This window comes from Thamnophis sirtalis, unplaced genomic scaffold (genome assembly GCF_051295495.1).
Source record: "Thamnophis sirtalis isolate CommonGarterSnake01/CBP01778 unplaced genomic scaffold, rThaSir2_p1.2 scaffold_7, whole genome shotgun sequence".
NCBI classification, from domain to species: Eukaryota; Metazoa; Chordata; class Lepidosauria; order Squamata; family Natricidae; genus Thamnophis; species Thamnophis sirtalis.
In genome coordinates, this window is record NW_028261387.1 from 7,162,058 (window position 1) to 7,182,915 (window position 20,858).

The 20,858-nt window shown below is 44.4% G+C and overlaps 1 protein-coding gene across 1 annotated transcript in view; it reads right to left on the bottom strand.

Annotated features, from left to right (window-relative positions):
• Nucleotides 1–863: 863 nt before the first annotated feature.
• The window catches only part of ABCA4 (ATP binding cassette subfamily A member 4), a 153,924-nt gene continuing 133,929 nt past the window's right edge, over nt 864–20,858 (bottom strand). Inside the window, exons 40-49 of the mRNA XM_087719273.1 lie at nt 16,678–16,807; nt 16,374–16,494; nt 15,705–15,767; nt 15,497–15,603; nt 13,204–13,345; nt 9,967–10,101; nt 8,037–8,140; nt 5,202–5,294; nt 4,351–4,600; nt 864–2,279 (exon numbers count right to left, since the gene is read on the bottom strand). Coding sequence (XP_087575399.1) covers nt 2,157–2,279; nt 4,351–4,600; nt 5,202–5,294; nt 8,037–8,140; nt 9,967–10,101; nt 13,204–13,345; nt 15,497–15,603; nt 15,705–15,767; nt 16,374–16,494; nt 16,678–16,807 — 1,268 coding nt within the window. The 3' untranslated portion in view covers nt 864–2,156. The remainder of the gene's footprint in view (nt 2,280–4,350; nt 4,601–5,201; nt 5,295–8,036; nt 8,141–9,966; nt 10,102–13,203; nt 13,346–15,496; nt 15,604–15,704; nt 15,768–16,373; nt 16,495–16,677; nt 16,808–20,858) is intronic.

A 20,858-nucleotide genomic window follows, 5' to 3' on the forward strand; every position in this document is an offset into this window, starting at 1 on the left:
TGACAATATTAGCAATAGCGATAGCAGTTAGACTTATATACCGCTTCACAGGGCTTTCAGCCCTCTCTAAGCGGTTTACAGAGTCAGCGTATCGCCCCCACAGTCTGGGTCCTCATTTCACCCACCTCGGAAGGATGGAAGGCTGAGTCAACCCTGAGCCGGTGAGATTTGAACCGCCGAACTGCAGATAACAGTCAGCTGAAGTGGCCTGCAGTGCTGCACTCTCACCACTGCGCCACCTCGGCTCGTAATAGAATATTCCATTCTATTCTTTCTATTCTATTCTTGTGGGAGGGTAGCGGGGAAGGTCGTAAATGATAACCACGCGACTGAAGGATGCTGCAACTGTTGTAAGTTGCAAGCTGCTTGCCAAGTGCTCGGAGATCATAAACAGGTAACCACGTGGACACTGCAACAGCTGGAACTTTGATGACCATTCGTGCATACACGTGTAATGCTGTCACAACTTTGGTTGCTGAACAAGTATTCTTGGCAAGCAAAGCTACCAATGAAAATAAAATTGGCTGGAGGTAACACAATAGATAAGGCAATGGATATTTACCCAATCTTTGGCATGTTCTGTCTTCATGAAGCCCTATTAGATAGGGGATGCATTCCCTACATGAACTTCACCACATCCTGGTGCTTCCACTAAAGCTAAAGCATCTTATACTACCTGCATTTCTCACGCTTGGAAAGGCTTATTTTTATACTTCAATTCTTTGCACAACTTATTTGAATGTAAGTCCTCTTGGTGTGACTTACTTTTAAGTAAGTAAACATGCATAGCAGTCCTCCAGCCTTATGCCTGGATGCAAGGAAATATTAAACAATTTTTCCCTAAAATGACCCATGTACTTTAAAAAAAAAAAAGTGTGCAAAATTGTATCAAGAAATCAGTACAATGTTGTCTTAAATTTTTAAGAAGCCCGTAGCAACAAACCTGGGATGTTTCAGATTTATTTCTCTAGAAATAATGTACATTTTTCAGCTATTTGTAAAGAGATAATATGTAATAAACCGAAACTTTTATTTTAAACTTGGTTGAAATTACTGCAGTGAGTGGCCACATTTTGGTATTTTATTACCCAGAGAAGCAATATGCTCAATCATATCAATGACATGTAAAAATTTAAAAAACACCCCACCTTCACACGTAGAAACTGTAAAGTCTTTGTACAACACTCAGTACTTCTGGGAAGATAGTTTGGAAATCAGTTGTTAAGTAGTCCTTGGCTTATGATTGGTGACTTTTGACTGTTCAAAGTTGCAATGGATCTCCCCCAAAACTACTTATGAGTCTAACTTGAGGACTAGCTGTAATTATTTTTCTACTAAATGTTCAAATGTTCTACAAAACTCATTACACGGACATGAGTTTATGGATGCTTTGTTAGCCCAACTAACAAGAAAACTTGAGCTGCAGTGTTGCCAATAGTGGATGTCCTGTTTCTGAAGATCTTCTGAAGGATAGCAAAAGTTTTCTTTTATGTAAGAGCCCCTTCAAGGCTGTGAGTTTGTTCTTTTTTTAAAAAAATATTCTAACTACACTCCAATAGATTCTTGACTGGTTTTAACTGTTGCTTTGAAGTATATGCCACCGCAGTCGTAGCAATAGCACTTAGACTTATATACCGCTTCACTGTGCTTTAACAGTCCTCTCTAAGCAGTTTACAGAGTCAGCAACAATCTGAGTCCTCATTTTACTGATCTCAGAAGGATGGAAGGCTTAGTTACCTTGAACTGGTGAGACTTGAACTGCAATTGGCAGTCAGCAGAAGTAGCCTGCAGCAGTCCTGCGTTCTAACCACTGCACCATCACAGCTGCTGTTTTAAGGATTTGAACTGTCCAAAGTGGGTCTTGCGTAAATGTTTGTCCTGAATAAAAATGGTCGGAATGCCGTAAACCAAGATAACTGAAAAATTAAAAGTTTCCCATTTGTCCGTAATGTTTGGCCAATACATAGCAGGTAGTGTGGGCTATTCTCACCCATAAGCGATGCATCTTGTCAGATTAGGGTTCACTGCCCCCCCACCCCTTTCTGGTTCTTACTAAGAATCTGTAACGTTATTCCACTTTCTTTAAAGTTTGGAAGATTGCTGTCAAGGGCTAGTTCTCAGCAACTGGAAATGTTGGCGCAGCTGCCACACAGCTTTTATCTGCTTATGTGCCGATAGACAACAGGAGTCACTTTCATCTCTCTATTAGCTCCAGCTGCACGAGGGTGTAGAGGAATCTCCTCATCCTCCATCTGCTGTTTAGCGAAATTCACAAAAACCTGTGGGAGAAAAGCAGAGAAATGTACAGCAAGAACTACCCCTAGAAAGCCCAAGTTCTGGTAGAAATTGGGATATATATATATATATTTAAAGTCACAACCCCTGGTATGCCCAAATATGGGAGGAAGGTCACACTTCCACTCTCTGTCTTCGGCTCATCACAAGAGGCCATCCAGACAGAAACCCAATATTTTTTACTGTTGCCTTTTTGTTACATTTGTTATATTTATGCTGATAAATAAATAAAGGGAGACTAGTATAGATCTATTTCAAGCAGCAGGCCACACCTACAGAAGAGGTTCCAAACTTTTTTGAAACCCACCACTGGCAAGGATCTTGTAACTTGACAGCTTTAAGACTTGCATGCTTCAATGCCAGAGTTTCTGAATAGCTACTTGGACCGACCTAAGTACTAATTCATAATTTCATATCCGGTCACATTTTAGAGATTTTTAGAGATTTTATTAATATTTGTAGGCCGCCCTTTTCCCTGAGGGGACTCAGGGCGGCTCACATAAAATCGGGGAGGGGGAATACAGACGCTAAGATAGAGACATATAATAAAATAGTAAACAACATGCATTCATCATTCGGGAGGGGTAACTATCATTGTCCCCAGGCCTGACGGGCGAGCCAGTTCTTAAGGGCTATGCGGAAGGCCTGGACGGTGGAGAGGGTACGAATCTCCACGGGGAGCTCGTTCCAAAGGGTCGGGGCTACTACTGAGAAGGCCCTCCTCCTTGTAGTTGCCAGCCGACACTGGCTGGCCGATGGAATACGGAGGAGGCCTAATCTATGTGATCTTATTGGTCGCAGGGATGTAATTGGCAGAAGGCGGTCTCTCAAGTATCCAGATCCACTGCCATGTAGGGCTTTATGGGTGACTAATAGCACCTTGAAGCGCATCCGGAGATCGACAGGTAGCCAGCGCAGCTCGCGGAGGATAGGTGTTATGCGGGTGTACCGAGGTGCACCCACAATCACTCGCGCGGCCGCGTTCTGTACTAGCTGAAGTCGCCGGATGCTCTTCAAGGGCAGCCCCATGTAGAGCACATTGCAGTATTCCAGCCTAGAGGTCACAAGGGCCCGGGTGACTGTTGTGAGAGCCTCCCGATTCAGGTAGGGTCGCAACTGGCGCACCAGGCGAACCTGGGCGAATGCCCCCCTGGTCACAGCCGTTAAGTGGTGGTCAAACGATAGCTGTGGGTCCAGGAGGACTCCCAAGTTGCGAACCCTCTCTGAGGGGTATAGAATTTGACCCCGCAGCCTGAGTGATGGAATATTGATCGAATCTTTGGGAGGGAAACACAACAGCCACTCGGTCTTTTCTGGGTTGAGCACAAGCTTGTTAACCCTCATCCAGTCCATAACGGCTTCAAGGCCTCGGCAAGCCACTCCCATCTGGTCACATGGGTGGCAAGCCACTCCCACAAAGGAGGCCACACCCACAGAGTAGGTTCCAACAATTTTTGAAACCCACCACTGCAACACACACTCATATCAGCCATTTAATGGGCTCCATCCTACTCTGGGTATCCACAGGCCCTCTGGCAAAACCACATCTTCCGGGCCACTTTAATTTCTGGAGGGATTAAGTTCCAGAAGGAGGGAGCCACCACAGAGATGCCCCTTCTTCTGGGTGCCACCAAATATACCTCCTTATAGGGGACAGAACCCGCAACATTCCTTGCCTTTTTCAATCTGCATTAAATCCATACAAAGGTGGTATAAGCAGCAGTGGATTACTATTCTACAGAGACAGATTGAGACAGAAAAATCTCAAACTAAACCAAACCAAACCATGATTATCGTGGAATTCCTTTGCAACTACAAAAAATGTTTAATTCCTTTGCAACTACAAAAAATGTTTAAAAGGTAAGTGCTGCTGAAATATCTCTAAACAGTAGTCCCACTGGATGTGACTCAACTGCACTTTCAAATAAATGAACTTCTGTCCCAAAGTGGCAAACTGAATTACCCCCCGTTTCTAATATACAGTACTGAAATAGTTTCTGTCCTTGGGCCGTTCACGTTCATTGAGTGGAAGATTTCCATTTTCAAAATAATTACCTGATCTAGAGTCGTTTGTGAGATAGAGTATTCTTCAATATTTAGGTTCTCTTTGTTGGAGAGAATCAACCTAAAGATCTTGGCCAATGAGTAGGTACATATTTGATACTGCAGCATGTTATAGTGTTTTTCTCTCTGTATCCCTCTTGGAAAGTTCTGGCACATGAATTGTTCTACTTGGTTGAGATCCGGAAGTAATCCAAGTTTAGGTGCCTTGATTTTCAGGGTAACAATGTAGCCATCTCCGTATCTATAAGATATCCATGGTTCGTTAAGTTATTAAGTTTGTGCAGTAATATTCACATTTATTTTAGGAGAAATTTCATAAAGAAAGCACATAATTATTAAATGACATACTTCCATAAAATCTTGGTTCCACCACAAAACCGCGGTAGACAAAAGCGCGCTCGACAAAAGCGCGTACGTGACGTCATCACAGCGCGACGAAAACATCGCGCTGTGAGCGGTAAATTTAAAATTAAAGCGAAAACCTTACCCTAAGCCCCCCAAACCTAACCCTAAACCTAACCCTTAACCTAACCCTTAACCTAACGTTAAACCTAACGGTAACCCTTAACCTAACGCTAAACCTAACCCTAACGCTTAACGTAACCCTAACCCTAACCCTAACCCTTAACCTAACCCTAACCCTAAACCTAACCCTTACCTTTATGTGAATCGGCTTGCTTTAATTTTATTTTAATTTTAATTTAATTTATTTTTTAATTTTTTTCGTCGCGCTGCTGATGACGTCAGGTACGCGCTTTCGTCGAGCGTGGTTTTGTCGAGCGCGGTTTTGACAGGTCATGAAGATCTTAACCATGAGCATGAGAAACCAATTTTCAACTTACTTGTATTTGAGTTCCTGGATTGTGCCCAGACATTTGAAGGCGCCTTTAGCCATGATTGCTATGCGCGTACAGAGCGCTTCACATTCTTCCATGCTTATAAAATGAGAAACACATTGCATTTTACATTTCACATACAGAACAGGAATCTGATTTCAACAAATGGGTCTCCTATGGTGACCTGGTTTTAAACTGTCTTTACATTAATGAAATTTTTAAAAAAAACAACCCTTAAGAAGACAGGAAGTGGAGAGACTGAATCCTTTCCTAACAATAATCAGCTGATACCAGGGGTGGGTTTCTCGCCCTGTTCCAACCGGTTCGTTTGGAACGGGGCCGGCGGCGTCCTCGTGCACGCGCGCGGTGCATGCATGCATACTAGCGTCTGCGCGATGCTCCAGCTGCCCCTGGAGGATCGCGCAGGCGCTGTATGCGTCCTGCGCATGCGTGGAAGCGCAGAACTCGTCAAAACCGGGTAAGGACCGCGGGTGGGCGGGCGCGCCCTTCGCCGTTCCCGGAAGTTACTTACTTCCGGGTTCGCCGACCAACCGGTTCACAGGGACTGCCACGAACCGGTTGAAACCCACCCCTGGCTGATACAATGGAGAGCAAGTTGCAAATTCAGGAATATCTTAACTGTGCTCTCAGAGCTAAGTTTTGCCATAAAATAAGAAACTTGCTGAGATGAGTTGGACTATGTTAGACTTGCAATTCTCTTAGGGGACATTTCTTAGTTTTAACAGAATAACAGAAGGGATCTTGGAGGTCTTCTAGTCCAACCCCCTGCTCAGGTACGAAACCCTATATCATTTCAGATAAATGGTTGTCCAATCTCTTCTTAAAAACGTCCAGTGTTGGAGCATTCACAGCTTCTGGAGGTGAGTTGTTCCACTGATTAATTGTTCTAACTGTCAGGAAAGTTCTCCTTAGTTCTAGGTTGCTTCTCTCCTTGATTAGTTTCCATCCATTGCTTCTTGTCCTACCCTCAGGTGCTTTGGAGAATAACCTGACTCCCTCTTCATTGTGGCAAACCCTGAGATATTGGAACACTGCTATCATTTCACCCAGAGTCCTTCTTTCCATTAAACTAAACATACCCAATTCCAGCAACCGTTCTTCATATGTTTTAGCCTCCAGTCCCCTAATGATCTTTGTTGCTCTTCTCTGCACTCTTTCTAGAGTCTAAACATCTTTTTTTACATCATGGCAACCAAAACTGGGTGCAGTATTCCAAGTGTGAGTTCTCACTGTTCTCTTTTTTCTACCTACACTATTTTCTCCAAAAAAAAAAAAAAGATAACAAATTGGCAACGCTGGGATTCATCAATCTTTACATTTTATTTTATTTAGCATTTACAAAGCTTTTAAAAAAAGCTTTTGCTGCACCTTCGCCCTATCTCATAAGAATGTATATGCTGTTGTCTTTCATTTGGAGCATTCTCATGTTTAACCATTTTATTTTTGTTCTGCCAAGCTGTTTTTTTTTTTTAAAATCATGCAAGACTTCTAAAGGACCTTCAAGGCATTTGCTAAGACCAAAACACCTGTATTCTCCAAGTATGAGGCAGCTATTTCCCAAAGTTTGCTACTTGACCAATTACCTCCAATTACCTCCAATAGACCCATTAGATCCCACAGATTAGGCCTCCTCCAAATTCCATCCGCTGGCCAATGCTGGCTGGCGACTACCCGGAGGAGAGCCTTCTCTGTGGCTGCTCCGACCCTCTGGAACGAGCTCCCCGTGGAGATTCGAACTCTCACCACCCTCCAGGCCCTCCGCAAAGCCCTTAAAACCTGGCTGTTCCGACAGGCCTGGGGCTAAAGAGCTTTTGCCCCCCCCCCTCGAATGGTATGGTTGTTGTGTGCTTTTAAATTGTGTATTGTTTTGTTTGTCTTTTTATCTCTTATCTGTATCCCCTTCCCTGACTTGGATTGTGAGCCGCCCTGTGTCCCCTCCGGGGGAAAAGGGCGGCATATAAGTGCAATAAATTCAATTCAATTCAATTCTGCTGCCTCCTACGATGGATTAAAAACGAAGTGCGGAGTGCGCTCCCAACTTAAACAAACTGAAATAAATTGCTGTCATTATATAATTGATGGACCTCCCTGAAGCCATTTTAGCAAAACCTAAAGATTTATAATGCGGGTGGAATAATTAAACATTGTTTTCAGGTCATAAAGTTATATTTTTGAAAATATAAAGTAAGGAGACAGTAGAGGGAATTCTGGGGGTTGAAATCCGGACATCTTCAAGTTGCCAAGGTTGAGAAACACTGCAGTAGAGGATTATCCTAATGCACCCCGGGATGGGCCAAGGTGGCACAGTGGTTAAATGCAGCACTGCAGGCTACTTTAGCTGACTGCAGTTCTGCAGTTTGGCTGTTCAAATCTCACCGGCTCAGGGTTGACTCAGCCTTCCATCCTTCCGAGGTGGGTAAAATGAGGACCCGGATTGTTGTTGGGGGCAATATGCTGACTCTGTAAACCGCTTAGAGAGGGCTGAAAGCCCTATGAAGCAGTATATAAGTCTAACTGCTATTGCTATTGGGCCCAGACAAACTGGAGTTCAATTCCCCATTCCTCTAGCAAGTTAATTCAATGATTTAGCCAGTCATTATCTCTTTAGCTTCATCTATCTCAGCAGGCTTGCTTTGAGGATAAAATGCCAGGAGATGGTAATTACTTGAAGAAGGACCCTCCCTGCCTTAAGAAAGTGAAGGGGAACATGGGATTTTCCCAGCTGAAATCTGAAGTGGAGCAAACACATCTGAATGAGCTGTGAGTGCTAACCAGGATGCACAATTCTCCTTATCTTGATGGCAGCGGGACTTAAATTACCTGTGAGAGGTGAGAACCACAGCTCTTCCATCTCTGATCACACTGAAAATTGAGTTCCATAAGAAGCGTCGGGACTGAGGGTCCATTCCCGTAGTTGGTTCGTCCTGTGAGAACAGGAATATAGCAACGAGTAAGTTTTCTTAAGAACAGATGGTGAAGCAGTCCTCCCCTTGGTAAAAGAAGCAATGTGCTCAGAGTTCCAGTTATTTTTATCCCACTGTTATTATTTTTACAAATAACTCAAGGCAATGAACATATCCAACACAATTTCCTCCTTTGGGGGTTTAACAGGCTTACTAAAGTTACTAAAAGATAACTTTTTCAAGGTTTGGATGCTACGTCTCTCATCCTTCAGAAGAAATTGTGTACCTCAGCTATCAGGATTGTGTAAAATGGCATGACCTAGCTTATCAGCATTCACTGAGTAGAAAAAGAAAGACAGCAAAAAAGACCATTAGCAGATTCTGCAAAGAGCTATTCCAAACCAAAAGTAACTATGGTGTAGGGCAGGTGTTGTGGCCCAGCAGGAGCCATTGGAGATGCCACCAGACTCCGACAGCGAGGGGCCCTATGAGTCGGCTCTGGAGGATGTGGAGGACCCTGGACAGGGTTCCGACTCCGAGCAGGGCGCAGAGAGACTGGTTGGCCACCAGGTGGCGCCTGAGCCTTGGACCAGTGGGGAGGAGACAAGGGAGAGTGATCCAGAAGCCAGCAGTAAGTTGTTCCTGGATGCACGCCATCGAAGAGCTACTCTGCGTCAGGAACAATTACGCAATTACAGGAGGTAATTGCGCTCAGCTGGTGGTCATTAGACTCCTCTCCAGACTATAAAAAAGACTGCTTGTGACATGCCCTTCTTGCAGAAGTCAACACATTGACTAAAGGGAACTGTTGTAACTAACTTGGCAGGCTGGATTGCTGCCAAGGTTTGTCTGAGTTGCTGCCAAGGTCCTTATCTGTTTGTTTGCTTGGCTTTCAGCCACCGAGATTCTGGTCTTGCTAATTAAAGTACATTCCAGTTAAGCTTGTCTCGGCATTCGTTACTGGACGGAGGTGGGGGTCAGAACAGGCAGGGGTGTCAAACTCTTGTTGCCACGTTGTCATCACATGATGTATTGCAACTTTTCAGTCCTTTGCTAAACCGGCATGAGCGTGTCAAGCTCACAATGCATCTGGCCTGTGGAATGCCAGTTTGACAGCTGTGGTGTAGGAGAAGGACAGGCAAAGCTTAAGGGTGGAGTCAAGAGCGGAATCAGCCTAGAGTTGATACGTTCCTACAAGCAATTCAGGTCCAGCCACTCTTGAATCCTGTTGACCTTTCTCTAGTGCCAATTTAGTGCTGATGGTATGCATCTAAGCATGAGCAGTAAATCATCCCACCTAGAGCTTAATGTGTGGTCCCGATTCTTTGTGACTAACACACAGTGGTGGGATAAACCCAGTGGTGGGTTGCTAATCCCGTTCCAACTGGTTCGGTTGGAACGGGGCCGGCTGCGTCCTCATGCACACGCGCAGTTCACGCATGCGTCTTAGTGCCTGCGCGATGCTCCAGCTGCTTGCGGATAATCGCGCAGGCGCTGTATGTGCCATCCAGCTGCTTGCGGAGATTCGCGCAGGCGCTGTATGTGCCATGCGCCTGCATGGAAGCGCAGAAGCCTTCAAAGACCGGTAAGGAGCGCGGGCAGGCAGGTGGGCCCTTCGCCATTTGGTATTTATTAATATTTGGTATTTATTAATATTTGTATGCCGCCCTTTTCCCTGGGGGGACTCAGTTACTTACTTCCGGGTTCGCCGACCAACCGGTTCGCGGGGACGGCCGCGAACCGGTTGAAACCCACCCCTGGATAAACCTTTCGGTTGCAAAGGCTATTCCTCAATTTTCCAGAACTGTTTTGGCAATTCATAGTTACCTTGTCACAAAGTTACTTACTAGCAGGACTAAGGGAGGGCAACCTATCAATGCAATAGCAGTGGAAAGTTTCCGCTTGGTGCCACCACTGTACGTTCCTGCCAACTGATCTGCATTTTGCGACAGACCAAGTTTCTGAATTCCCCACTCTGCCACCTGTGGGGGGGGGGAAAAAAATCAAGATCTATGTAAATATATTGTGGTTTTAATTCAGTCTGTTATACAGATTTATATCTGGAACTCTCACAAAACAGCCTACCCCAATCTGGTATCAAAATTACAATCATTTCCACAAAGGATCGTCATAATCCGGAGGACACCAGATTACGGAAATTAGTCGTAAAGGACGCTTCAATGAGAAGCTCATATCCTTTAGTAATAGCAATCTCTGGTGTAGCAATAGCAATAGCAGTTAGACTTATATACCGCTTCATAGGGCTTTCAGCCCTCTCTAAGCGGTTTACAGAGCCAGCATATTGCCCCCAACAACAATCCGGGTCCTCATTTTACCCACCTCGGAAGGATGGAAGGCTGAGTCAACCCTGAGCCGGTGAGATTTTAACAGCCGAACTGCAGAACTGCAGTCAGCTGAAGTAGCCTGCAGTGCTGCATTTAACCACTGCGCCACCTCGGCTCTATATGCCTTATATACATGTTGAATTAATATCATGTTCTGGTAATATTCCAGAAAAAGAAGAGCCAGAGGGAAAGGGAACAGAGGAAAGTAGGAGAGAATAGAATGAAGCTGGGGCTGAAAACTAGAACTAACTTTGGACCACTTCCAAATGATATTCATACAGATATGCATCTCACACATGATTTTAGGGATGAGATTGCCAAAATCTAATGGGCTTTGAAACAATTTAGGTCTTTATTCTGGACACCCATGATACCATGTAATGGTGCCCACTCTCTGAAAAAGTTGTTGACCCAGCCTCCAAGCCAGAAACAGGTGGGAAATTTCATGATCATGCTTAGCTAAAACCCAGTAGTGGGTTTCAAAATTTTTTGGAACCTACTCTGTGGGTGTGGCCTCCTTTGTGGGAGTGGCTTGCCGGCCATGTGATCTGGTGGGAGTGGCTTGCCGGCCATCTGTTCTCTCTCTCTCTCTTTCTTTCCTTCCTTTTGTCTCTCTGTCCCTTTTTCTTTTTTTCTTTCATCTCTCTCACTTTTTCTTTCTTTTTTCTTTTTTTAATTTATTTCTTCCTTTCTTTCTCTTTCTCTCTCTCTCTCTCTGTGTCAGTCTCTGTGTGTGTGTGTGTGTGTGTGTGTGAGTGGTGGGTTTCAAAAATGTTTGGAACCTCTTCTGTAGGTGTGGCCTGCTTTCCGGGTCCACTGGTGGAACCTCTTCTAACCGGTTCGGTAGATTTGACGAACCGGTTCTACCAAACTGGTGCGAACTGGTAGGAACCCACCTCTGCTAAAACCGGACAAACCCAGCCTCTGAGAAGGATTTTACTATCTTGCAATGAGTGCTGAAAGACTTCAGCCCATGCACTTCACACTGCCAGATTCATAATTTTTATGTGCAGTATACATATACATGTATGAGATTTTTACTCTAACTGAAATGTATTGCCCTAGCATTTACTGCACTCACCCCAATCTGATCATCATACGGGAGGCGGCAGGAGAACGAGGTGCCTCATCTAGTCCGACTTTACGATCACTCGAGCAGAGCTAAGCAAGGGTTAAAAGCCGAAAAAATCCTGACGTAGATGAGGCATGTCGTTCTCCTGCCTCCTGTAGAGGATGTTTTTTTTAGAGGCTTTTTAGAGGCTCTGGCAGCAACTAGCTCAGCCTGACCTCAGAGCTCTTGCCTTTTTCCTTTTACATTTTTTTTTCTTTTTATGATGACAGGCGAAGCAGAGTTGAAATCCTCTCTGAAGCAGCTGGAAAAGGTACATGTGGGTCGGAGGGAGGGGGAGGAATTCAAAAAGTTTGATTGCATGCAGAGCCATGTTGCCTTTTCAAACACACACACACACACACACACACAGAGACACACACACACAAAGCTGGATAAAAGTATATAAGCCCAGCTTCACTGATTGCAAGTTTGAAAAGGCAACGTGGCTCCACCTGCAATCAAAGGCTCGGATCGGAAGGCAGCAGGGGAATGGGGGGGGGGGGTTATGGCAGAGGAGCTGCTTTCAAGCCATTGGAAAATATATCCAATCCAACTTCTGTCTTTGTGTTTGTTTGAGAGTGAGTGAGTGGGACAGGGATCCAACTTCTCTGTGTGCATGTGTCTGTTTGAGAGAGGGGGGAGGGAGGGAGAGAGGGAGGAAGGAGGGGGAGGGAGAAGAAAAAGAATGAAGGAAAACTTCTTCGCAAAGGAGAAAAACAAATGCTGTCACTTTAAATCGGAACTGAGCATGCCTGGCTGTGGAATTCTGGGAGTTGAAGTCCACAAGTCTAAATTTGAAACCCCTGTGTCAGTGCCTCACCAGCTATAAACCTCACCGCATGTCACTGATCTGATGCAACATCAACACCACGTGTGTAACAGTTTCTATGAATACACAGTGCTATACCTTGAGCTAGCCCCACTGCAAGCTTAAGCAAGAACAACTCCATTACTTTTAAGTTTCATGTGTGCACATTTGAAAATATACTCTGTAGACGGAAGAACCTGTTTTGTGGTTGGATTTCGCCATGTGCAAGACTGCCAATTGGAAATAGAAACAATAGCCATTGCAGTGTGACAGGGCCAAAAAGACAACATTTTTTCTTTCAAAGTTTAATGTGAATAAATTACAATCAGTGGTGGGATTCAGCCAGTCCGCACCTATTCGGAAGAACCGGTTCTTAACTTTCTAAGCAGTTCGGAGAACCGGTTGTTGGAAGAAATCTCCTTTTGTTTTTTTCCCCACACTTTACAGGGCTAATCCTGTAAGGAAGGCAGGAAGGAAACATTCTGGTGTTGTTTCTAGCTTAATCTTTATTGACCTGCTTACAGAAACTGCCTCTCCAGTTAACCCTTGTTACATTGTAACAGCTAAGACGAAGCGCCCATCGACCTGAGTGACGTTGAGTTGGCCACACCCACCCAGTCACATGACCACTGATCCCTGCCTACCCAGCTGGTCATCAGGGCAGAGAACCGGTTGTTAAATTATTTGAATCCCACCACTGAATACAATCTAGTATCCCATCAGGAGCCATCTAGTATCCCATCAGGAGCCATCTTTTTGTGTAGGTATCTTTAGATGTAGCCCAAAACATGCACCGTAAATGAAGAATAATTATCCCTACCCTCTTAACTTCAGCTTCTGGGACACCACGGAGACGGGCATAGAGAAATAAATGTTCTCTTCCTGTTAGTAGTTCATCAATGGCATCGAATTGTGGGCAATAGCCCATGTTTTGGTGAACATCCCAGATTTGGGTCAATATGCTAGCAAAAGTGAAAGTGATAAAAGAAAAGAAAAATATTTACAGAGCCAGATTTAATCAGTAGAGTAGCATCAAGCGAGAAAAGTATCCAGCTAAAGTAGAACTATCATTTAATAAAATAATATTTTGTAATTAAAAGATTGAAGTAACACGGTAAGAAATTGATTAAAATAAATCAAGTTATATCTCTGTTCATTAAAGCTTGACTGGGTTATTCAAAATATTATTCACTTCTACAACATGATGGAATAAGACAATTAAACATACACCTTCTGGAAATACAGAACTTTGTTCTTCCATCTGCACAGAATTATATCCTTTGCAAACAATACAAAGTTGAGTACACACCAAATTTTAAAATGATATTCCTATCCACTATAATGTTTCAAATCCTCACTGCAGATTCATGTCTGGGTAAGCAGAACAGCCAGCTTCAAGATCACATACAGACTATGTAAAGTTTAAAGTTTAAAGTTTGATTTTATTTATAGGCCACCCAATCCTGAAGGACTCCGGGCGGCTTACAGAAGGAAAAAGAAATAAAATAAAATAAAATAAAAATAAAATAAGGCAAGTTAAAACACAACACAAATACATTTATTTCAGTCGGGGCTGGACCTCAATAATGAGGTCAACAGCCCCAGGCCTTCCGGAAAAGCCAGGTCTTGACAGCTTTTCTTAAGGCCATGAGAGTGAGTGAGGTCCGGATTTCTGGGGGTAGTTCGTTCCAAAGGGTCGGGGCAGCCACAGAGAAGGCTCTCCTCCGGGGAGCTGCCAGCCAACATTGTCTGGCTGACGGCATCTGAAGGAGGCCAATCCTGTGGGATCTTACTGGCCGTTGGGAGGAATGTGGTAGTAGATGGTCTTGCAGGTATGCTGGTCCTAAGCCATGTAACACCTTGAATTGCATCCGGAGACAAATGGGTAGCCAGTGCAGCTCGTGGAGGATAGGTGTAACATGGGAGTACCGAGGTGCATGGAATGCTTTTAGCTTACCACCAAAGTGATACCTATTTATCTACTCGCATTTTGGATGCTTTCAAACTGCTAGGTAGGCATTAGCTGGGGCAAATAACAGGAGCTCACTCTGTTGCACAGTGCTCAAGTCTTGAACCTGAGCCATTATACAGAGGAATAAGTATTTTCTCCATATCCCATATACCAGAAAATAAGAACCTATTGTTAAGAGCAACGTGATGGCAATTACCAGTTAGTAAATAATACCGTGTTTCTCCGAAAATAAGACAGGGTCTTATTTTCTTTTCACCCCCGAAATAAGCGCTTGGCCTTATTTTTGGGGAGGTCTTATTATTTTTGAGGTGCAGGAGGCCCTTTAACCTCAGCCGGTGGCCCCCGGAAGTTCTGCCTCTGTTTCAGGCGTACGCTTGCCAGCCCTAGTGTCTCTGGCCCTGCCGCTCTTTTTGCGGCTGCCACTAAGAGAAGGGGCGCGGTAGCGATAGCTAGGATTTGCAGGAGCAGCCTCCATGAGGCCATTCTGTGTGGATGGCAAATGCATGTGGGGCACAGGGGGCATCTTTTCCTCTTCCCTCCAGGAAATGGTGGTGACTGGCTGCACATGTGTTTAAATATTCGAGGGGAGGTCTTATTTTAGTGCATGCGCTGAAAAAGCCCGATTATTGGGCTTATTATCCGGGAGGTCTTATTTTTCAGGGAAACAGGGTTTGAGTTTGAGTTTTATTTCATTTGTATGCCGCCCTTTTCCCTAAGGGGACTCAGGGCGGCTCACAGCTCAAAAAGGGAAGGGGGGATACAAACAGTTTAACAAAAACACAAAACAATACAGAGTTAAAAAGCACAACAGTCATACCATTCGGGATAGGGGCAGCGAATCTTTAGCCCCAGGCCTGTCGGAACAGCCAGGTTTTAAGGGCTTTGCGGAAGGCCTGAAGGGTGGTGAGGGTTCGAATCTCCACGGGGAGTTCGTTCCAGAGGGTTGGAGCAGCCACAGAGAAGGCTCTTCTCCGGGTAGTCGCCAGTCGACACTGGCCGGCGGATGGAATTCGGAGGAGGCCTAGTCTGTGGGATCTAATCGGTCTAGTGGAGGTAATTTGCAGTAGGCGGTCTCTCAAGGGTATCAAGAAACATCTGTAGTTCTTTGGACTCAACGGTTTCAACATCTGTCGGGACTTACCTATGGCCAACCACAACAGCATCTCCTGATGTTACTTTAATATCTCCAGTCAGCATTTTGAACGTTGTCGTCTTGCCAGCACCATTCACACCCAAGAGACCAAAGCACTAAATTATAATTTAAAAAAAACAACAACGCTGGTTACTTTTAGAGCTTTTCAGGAAAAGAAATAATTCAAAATGCATTGCGTACCTGAGACACAACCCACCTCTCCCGGCCGAACACCCACGCAGAGTCTGTCGACTGCTGGTATACGTCTTCCTGCATATATCTGGAATAGGAATTTTTTTTCATCAGAAACCCTGACAGTTGAAGGACATGTACTACTGCAACGTGCTCTACATGGGGCAGCCCTTGAAGAGCATTCGGAGACTTCAGCTTGTCCAGAATGCAGCCGCGCGAGCGATCGTGGGTGCACCTCGGTTCACCCACGTAACACCTATCCTCCGCGAGCTGCACTGGCTGCCTATTGGTCTCCGGATACGCTTCAAGGCGCTAGTCGTCACTTATAAAGCCCTTCATGGTATTGGACCTGGGTACTTGAGAGACCGCCTGCTGCCAATTACCTCCCAAAGACCCGTTAGATCTCACAGATTAGGCCTCCTCCGAATCCCATCCGCCGGCCAATGCCGACTGGCGACCACCCGGAGGAGAGCCTTCTCTGTGGCTGCTCCGACCCTCTGGAACGAGCTCCCCGTGGAGATTCGAACCCTCACCACCCTCCAGGCCTTCCGCAAAGCCCTTAAAACCTGGCTGTTCCGACAGGCCTGGGGCTAAAGAGTTTTTGCCCCCCCTTCTCGAATGGTTATGGTTGTTGTGTGTTTTAAATTTTGTATTGTTATGTCTTGTCTTTTTATCCCCCTGTCTGAAAAATTACCTTAGTCAATTCGTGCAATTTCAAAATATAGCTTTGGCTGTCTCCTTTCATTATTCGCTTCCTTTCTTCTGCAACATCCTCATCTTCTTCCATAATAGGTCCCAGAGTATTTTGTAGAAACCTGGAAAAAAAAAACAGAATAAGTGAGTTGTAATTCAGCTTGTACTTGAAAAGCAGCCTATGTATGGATCCCATTTTCATGGCAGATGTAAACCCGGGAACCTCCCACCACAACAATATTTATTAACTCTCTAAAACAAATTTCAGTACAAAGACCTCTGAAGCCAGGAGATTATCCACATACCATCTTGTAGACAAGAAATGGCGTTGCAAAAGAAGATTCAGAATGAAATAGACCACACCCTGCACTGCCAGGGTTAGCATGTATTTTCCAGCGAAATCCCAGGACAATGGATTCGAGGCACGTTCTTCTCCTTTAGAATGAAACCAACAAAAATAAATGTGAATGGCCCAATGATAAAATATAGTTTTTTAGAAACAGAGAATTTCCCCCCTTTGGTCATCAACTGTTCAGCTCCAATTCATGGAATTGGAGATCAAGAACTGAGTTAGCCGGTTCCACCACAAAACCGCGGACGACAAAATCGCGGTCGACGAAAGCGCGCATTTGACGTCATCACAGCGCAACGAAAACATCACGCTGTGATTGAAAAATGTAAAAATAAAGCGAAAACCTTACCCTAACCACCCCCAAACCTAACCCTAAACCTAACCCTAAACCTAACCCTTAACCTAACCCTAAATCTAATCCTAAACCTAACCCTTAACCTAACGCTAAACCTAACGCTAACCCTTAACCTAACGCTAAACGTAACCCTAACGCTCTAAACCTAACCCTAACCCTTAACCTAACCCTAACCCTAACCCTAACCCTAACCCTAACCCTTACCTTTATGTGAATCGGCTTGCTTTAATTTTATTTTTATTTCAATTTTTAATTTTTTTCGTCGCGCTGTGATGACGTCAAATGCGCGCTTTCGTTGATCGCGCTTTTGTGGACCGCGGTTTTGATGGGTCACGGAGTTAGCCTGCCCCACACCACTGCTTTAAATTTATATACTTCTCCCTGCCACCAAGGTGTATCACATAAAAGATTTTTGTTTGTTTTCGATATAAAAATATCACATTTGTATTTGCCTCTCTCCTTCTCCGCCTTCTCCCTCCCCACCCCTCTCTCTGTGTTTTAAAAAACAAGGGATGCCAAAAGCAGGAGGATGGATCCAAGAGAGGAGACTAAAACATATGAAGAACGGTTGCAGGAGCTGGGTATGTCTAGTTTAAAAGAAAGAAGGACTAGGGGAGACATGATAGCCGTGTTCCAATATCTCAGGCGTTGCCACAAAGAAGAGGGAGTCAAGCTATTCTCCAGGGCACCTGAGGGTAGAACAAGAAGCAATGGGTGGAAACTAATCAAGGAGAGAAGCAACTTAGAACTGAGGAGAAATTTCCTGACAGTTAGAACAATTAATCAGTGGAACAGAAGTTGCCTCCAGAAGTTGTGAATGCCCCAACACTGGAAGTCTTTAAGGAAGATGTTGGATAGCCATTTGTCTGAACCGGTATAGGGTTTCTTGCCTAGGCAGGGGGTTGGACTAGAAGACCTCCAAGGTCCCTTCCAACTCTGCTATTGCATTGTATTGTATTATTGTATTGTATTGGTTAGATTTTATTTTTATTTTATCAATTTCATATATACATTCACAATTATATGATCTCATAACTGTTATTAATAATATGTATTTATAACAATTTTTCCCTACAGTTGACAATATACTTGAAGATTGCTTTCTTAACATCCCATAGATCCATCTTATCTTACAACGATCCTACTTCTTCTTCCCTCCCTCCCTCTTTCCTTCCCTCGTTTCTTCTCTCCTACTCCCCTTCCTTCCCTCACTCCTTCCCCTTCCCTCCTTCTCTCCTTCCCTCCCTCCTTCCTTCCCTCCTTCCTTCCTTCCCTCCTTTCTTTTCTCCTTCTCTCCTTCCTTTCCCCCTTCCTTTCCTCCTTCCTTCCCCCCTTCCTTCTCTCCTACATTCCCTCCTTCCTTCCCTCCTTTCTTCTCTCCTTCTCTCCTTCCTTCTCTCCTTCCTTCCCTCCTTGCTTCCCTCCCTCCTTCCCTCCCTCCTTCCTACCCCCCTTTCTTCTCTTTCTTCGTATTGGTTAGATTTTAAAGAATGATTTCTTCTGATTCTCCTCTTTAACTGTCTGAATATCTTTTTGGTGTGCATCCAGTGGTACAGAATAGGCTGCCAGGACAAAAGCAGGACAGAAGATTGGAAAAGGAGAATGTGTGGACAATCAAGCTGTGCGAGGACTTCTGCAGGCTCTTATCTCTGAGGCTGGATACCGTCGGATAAAGGGGGTGCTTGTTCCTGAGTAATTTCAGAACCAGATTTTAGATCTATCCATCTGTCAAAACTCTGAGGAGCCAACTCACCCCCCATGCCATTCTCTCTAGCAGAAGAGCCTTATCTTGTATCTGCCAAAATATTTCAGCTCCAGAAGAAGAGTCTTTTCTGCTGTGACCCCCCCCACCCTATGTAATATCCTCCTCTAGAGCTGAGACTCCCCCTGCCCCACTTCCAGAATAGCCTTAAAACCTGGCTTTGCCCATTCACAGGGGCACCTATAGGAGTGGTTAATAGGGAGAAGAGACTCCTTATGTCACTTGATCTGTTAGTTCTTAGTTTCTTATGTATTAATTTTAATCATTTTGCATTTTTTAACCTTTCTATCATATTGTAAGCTGCCCAGAATCACTGCTAACAGTGAGGTGGGCAGCATGTAAGTTTGATAAATAAAAATAAAGATTTGCCTCTTCTTCTAGGAAAAGCAATTGGTGGTTGTTTTTCCCACGGGCAAGGGATAGTAGAGCAATGAGTCACTTTCTTTAAGTTCTGTGAATCTTTAAGAATCTTTAATTCCACTGTAAAAATAGGACAAGCTGAATATATTAATAGATTGTAGAAATACACCGAAGGGAGGAGTAGAGGGATAGAAGATAGAAGAAAGAGGGGTAGAGAGGGTGGGAGAGAGGACTGGAGGGAGGGGGAGAAGGAAGGGAGGGAGTGTATCAGGAGAGAGGAGTGGTAGAGGGGGAGGGGAAGAAGGGTAGAGGGGAATGATGGAGGGAAGATGGAAAGTTGGAGGGGGGGGCGAAAGAAAGGGTGTATGGAGGGTCGAAGAGGTACATTGGGTTTCTATTTTGGGGGGTATTGTCGACAAGAGGGAGGGCTGTGTTTATTGTTTAATGTTATATGGTCCCGGTTATGCACAGTATATATGTGACTGTACGAAAATGAAATGGAAAATAAAAACACATTTACAAAAAAAATAAAAAATAAATAAAACGATATAAAAAGAATCTATGAAGACAGTGCCAGTCGGTGGCCTCATTACTGAGGCAGAATCACACTCAGCAATGCTGGCAGAGTACGCCAGCATAATTGTGTGTCAACTTATGGACCACAGAAAAGGAAATTAATATGGAACACACACACACACACACCATAAGACAAGGGTCTTTCTGTAGCTAGCCTTGAATATTTTATTGCTTGACCAAGATAGGGATTAAGTTGATGAGGATGTTAATGCCAGGGAAAGAAAGATATTTAATTGCACTGCCCTCAGCTGACAGCGCTGTGGGGAAGAAGAATAAAACGGTATACTTAAGCAAGCCTCTGATATTCTACAATCTCTGTATATTTGAAGGTATGAAACGTCAAGAATGTTTTATGTTCAGCGTGAAAGGGCTCTCGTATATGTCGTCATGATTGCAGATATGAAAGAAGTTGTGCAAATTTGCTAGGTTAGTAACGCTACAGATCTTGCCCAAATAATTCAGGAAACATCCAAGCATATTTCATTCAGAGTTTCTGACCAAATCATTTCCCATTGAGGGGAAATATTGCTATGGTCAGCTTCATCTCCCAGGATCTCTTCCCTAATCCCTCCCTTTGGTACTATTTGCTCCAAGGAGCAATTTGATCCTGTAGAGTGACTGGTTGTGGGGACGTCTACAAGAAAAAAACAAACACACACAGTTGGGGAATAATCAACAGAGACAAAGTCCGTTCAAAGACGGGTAAGGACAGCCGAGAAGATTATAGGAAGCTCGCTTCCTGTCATTCAGGATATTGCTTATAAGCGCTAGGGGCTTAGAGCTCAAAGCATTGTTAGAGACCCCACACGACTTTATGGTCTGTCTCTGTGGCTCCCTTCTGGGAGGAGGTTTTGGAGTATTTCTAGCGGGACTAGCAGATTCCATAACAGCTTTGTTCCCCATGCCATCCGTCTGGTAAACTCGCAAGATTTGTTTCTCTCGCTATGTACATGTATACATCAGAGGTGGTGTTCAGCAGGTTCTGACCAGTTCTGGAGAACCGGTAGCAGAAATTTTGAGTAGTCCGGAGAACCGATAAATACCACCTGTGACTGGCCCAGCCCCCATCTATTCTCTGCCT